We start from the raw sequence: 2,010 nt of genomic DNA, 5'->3' as shown, positions 1-2,010 counted from the left end.
GTGCGCCCATCCGGGACATAGAGGACCTGGTAGATGGTTCCAAGATTGTAAAAGGATGTGTCAGAATGGGCACCAAAATGAAGCGGGAAATCTCTCTGCTAAAAAATAACATAGGTTGCAGTTTTGAGTTGCCCGCCAAACTCCCGGAACTGAATTTCAGAACGAGCGGGAAATCTCCCCGCCAATTCAAAAGTTCCGTCCAATCTTTTTGGGCGCGAAACTGGAACGGGAAAAAGACATGGATTTTTAATTTTAGTTTTCGACTGGTGCTATACGCAATTGGAGCGGGAAACCCCACCACCAAACATTTCAGGCACGCGCCAAAGATGTTGGGTCAGTTTGGTTGATTCCCACCTACCTTCGCAATTGCCCGCCCAGGACCCTGGATGGATGAAATTCGAAGGGTATGAATGGCAAACCAACACCCAAAATGCAATTCTCTAAGCAAAGGGATAACAAGGGGCATGAGCAAATGAAACACAGATCGAACGCATTGCATGAAAGCAAATTTTCATTGAAACCACGGTCAGAAAATACACAAAGACACAGCAAGAACAGTGAAGCACACCCATCCATCCAGCCATCCTAGTTACAGACTAACTAGGCAACGGCCGACTACGCCTTCTTGGGGGACTTGGCGGTCTTCTTGGGCGACTTGAGCTCCTTGGGCGACTTCTCGGCGGTTTTCTTGGGGAGGAGCACCGGGTTGATGTTGGGGATGACGCCGCCGTGCGCGATGGTGATGCCGGCGAGCAGCTTGCCGAGCTCCTCGTCGTTCCTGATGGCGAGCAGCAGGTGGCGGGGGGTGATGCGGCTCTTCTTGTTGTCCTTGGCGGCGTTGCCCGCCAGCTCCAGCAGCTCGGCGGCGAGGTACTCGAGGACCGCCGCGAGGTAGACGGGGGCGCCGGAGCCGACGCGCTGCGCGTAGCGGCCCTTCTTGAGGAAGCGCCCGATGCGGCTGACGGGGAACTGGAGCCCGGACTTGACGGACCGCGACACGGACTTCTTCCTGGGACCGCCGGCCTTGCGCCCGGCCGCGCCCTTCTTCCCCTTCCCGGCGGCTACGGTGGCTGAGGCGTCCATGGCTAGGTGGAGAACGGATTCGGGAGTAGGAGAGATGTGTGTGGAGATTGCTTGACTGCTGATTGCCGGGTGCGTTGGTGAGGAAGGAGACGGGATTGCCGAGTATTTATTCGTGGGGAGGAGGGGAGGAAGAAGGGGCGGTGGGCCCATGGATCCGCGGGAACGGCAATGGACGGCTGTATCGGCAGCGGGATGGACGGCTGTGATGTCAACAAAAACGATAAAGAATAAATATTTGGGATGTGTAAAGATGTGTTTGCTTTCAAATGTGATGAGATTATGCTATTTGATTACCTGCATTTAGTTTTTGATGTATCGTACGAAATTTAAAGCATCTTTCAAACAGGCCCATCAGGAATGATCGAATGATTGATACTTCTTAGTGAACCAACCTTGAGCGACTGAAGAATACGCGCGGATGAATATAGAATGCAACTTCGTTCTGTATAATAATTGGGTGTACGTGAGATTGCAACTCATAGAATCTTAGTTGTTAGTTGAAAGCAAACATCAATTGCGAAGTAGCCTTATGCGTTTTGCAACTTCACATATGACATGACACGGTCAACATCATGCTCATCATGCTTAGGGTTTTTTTCTTTTATATTCACTACGATCAGCCTAAGTGCTACGTGTCGTACTAACACTACTCCACCCATTAAGCTAAACAACATGCCACTCATAATTCCAAAAATCTAGTTGTTCAAATATGATATTGATATTAATAAACGGTAACGTTATCTAGTGCCTAGATGTGTGTGGGGATTCCTTGACTGCTGATTGCCAGGTGCGTTGGTGAGGAAGGAGACGGGATTGCCGAGTATTTATTCGTGGGGAGGGGGGAGGAAGAAGGGGCGGTGGGCCCATGGATCCGCGTGAACAGCAATGGATGGTTGGATCGGGAGTAAAATTGATGCCAACAAAAAC

The 2,010-nt window shown here is 50.8% G+C and overlaps 1 protein-coding gene across 1 annotated transcript; it reads right to left on the bottom strand.

Moving 5' to 3' along the window:
- Positions 1-493: 493 nt before the first annotated feature.
- On the bottom strand, positions 494-1,171 carry LOC123403568 (histone H2A-like). The gene has a single exon (XM_045097495.1). The coding sequence runs from the start codon at positions 1,081-1,083 to the stop codon at positions 616-618; it is 468 nt and encodes a 155-aa protein (XP_044953430.1). The 5' UTR covers positions 1,084-1,171; the 3' UTR covers positions 494-615.
- Between the last annotated feature and the right edge of the window lie 839 nt (positions 1,172-2,010).

Source organism: Hordeum vulgare, chromosome 6H, assembly GCF_904849725.1.
Source record: "Hordeum vulgare subsp. vulgare chromosome 6H, MorexV3_pseudomolecules_assembly, whole genome shotgun sequence".
NCBI lineage: Eukaryota > Viridiplantae > Streptophyta > Magnoliopsida > Poales > Poaceae > Hordeum > Hordeum vulgare.
Note: the sequence above shows the minus strand (reverse complement) of the source record. Positions and strands in the feature narration are given on the sequence as shown.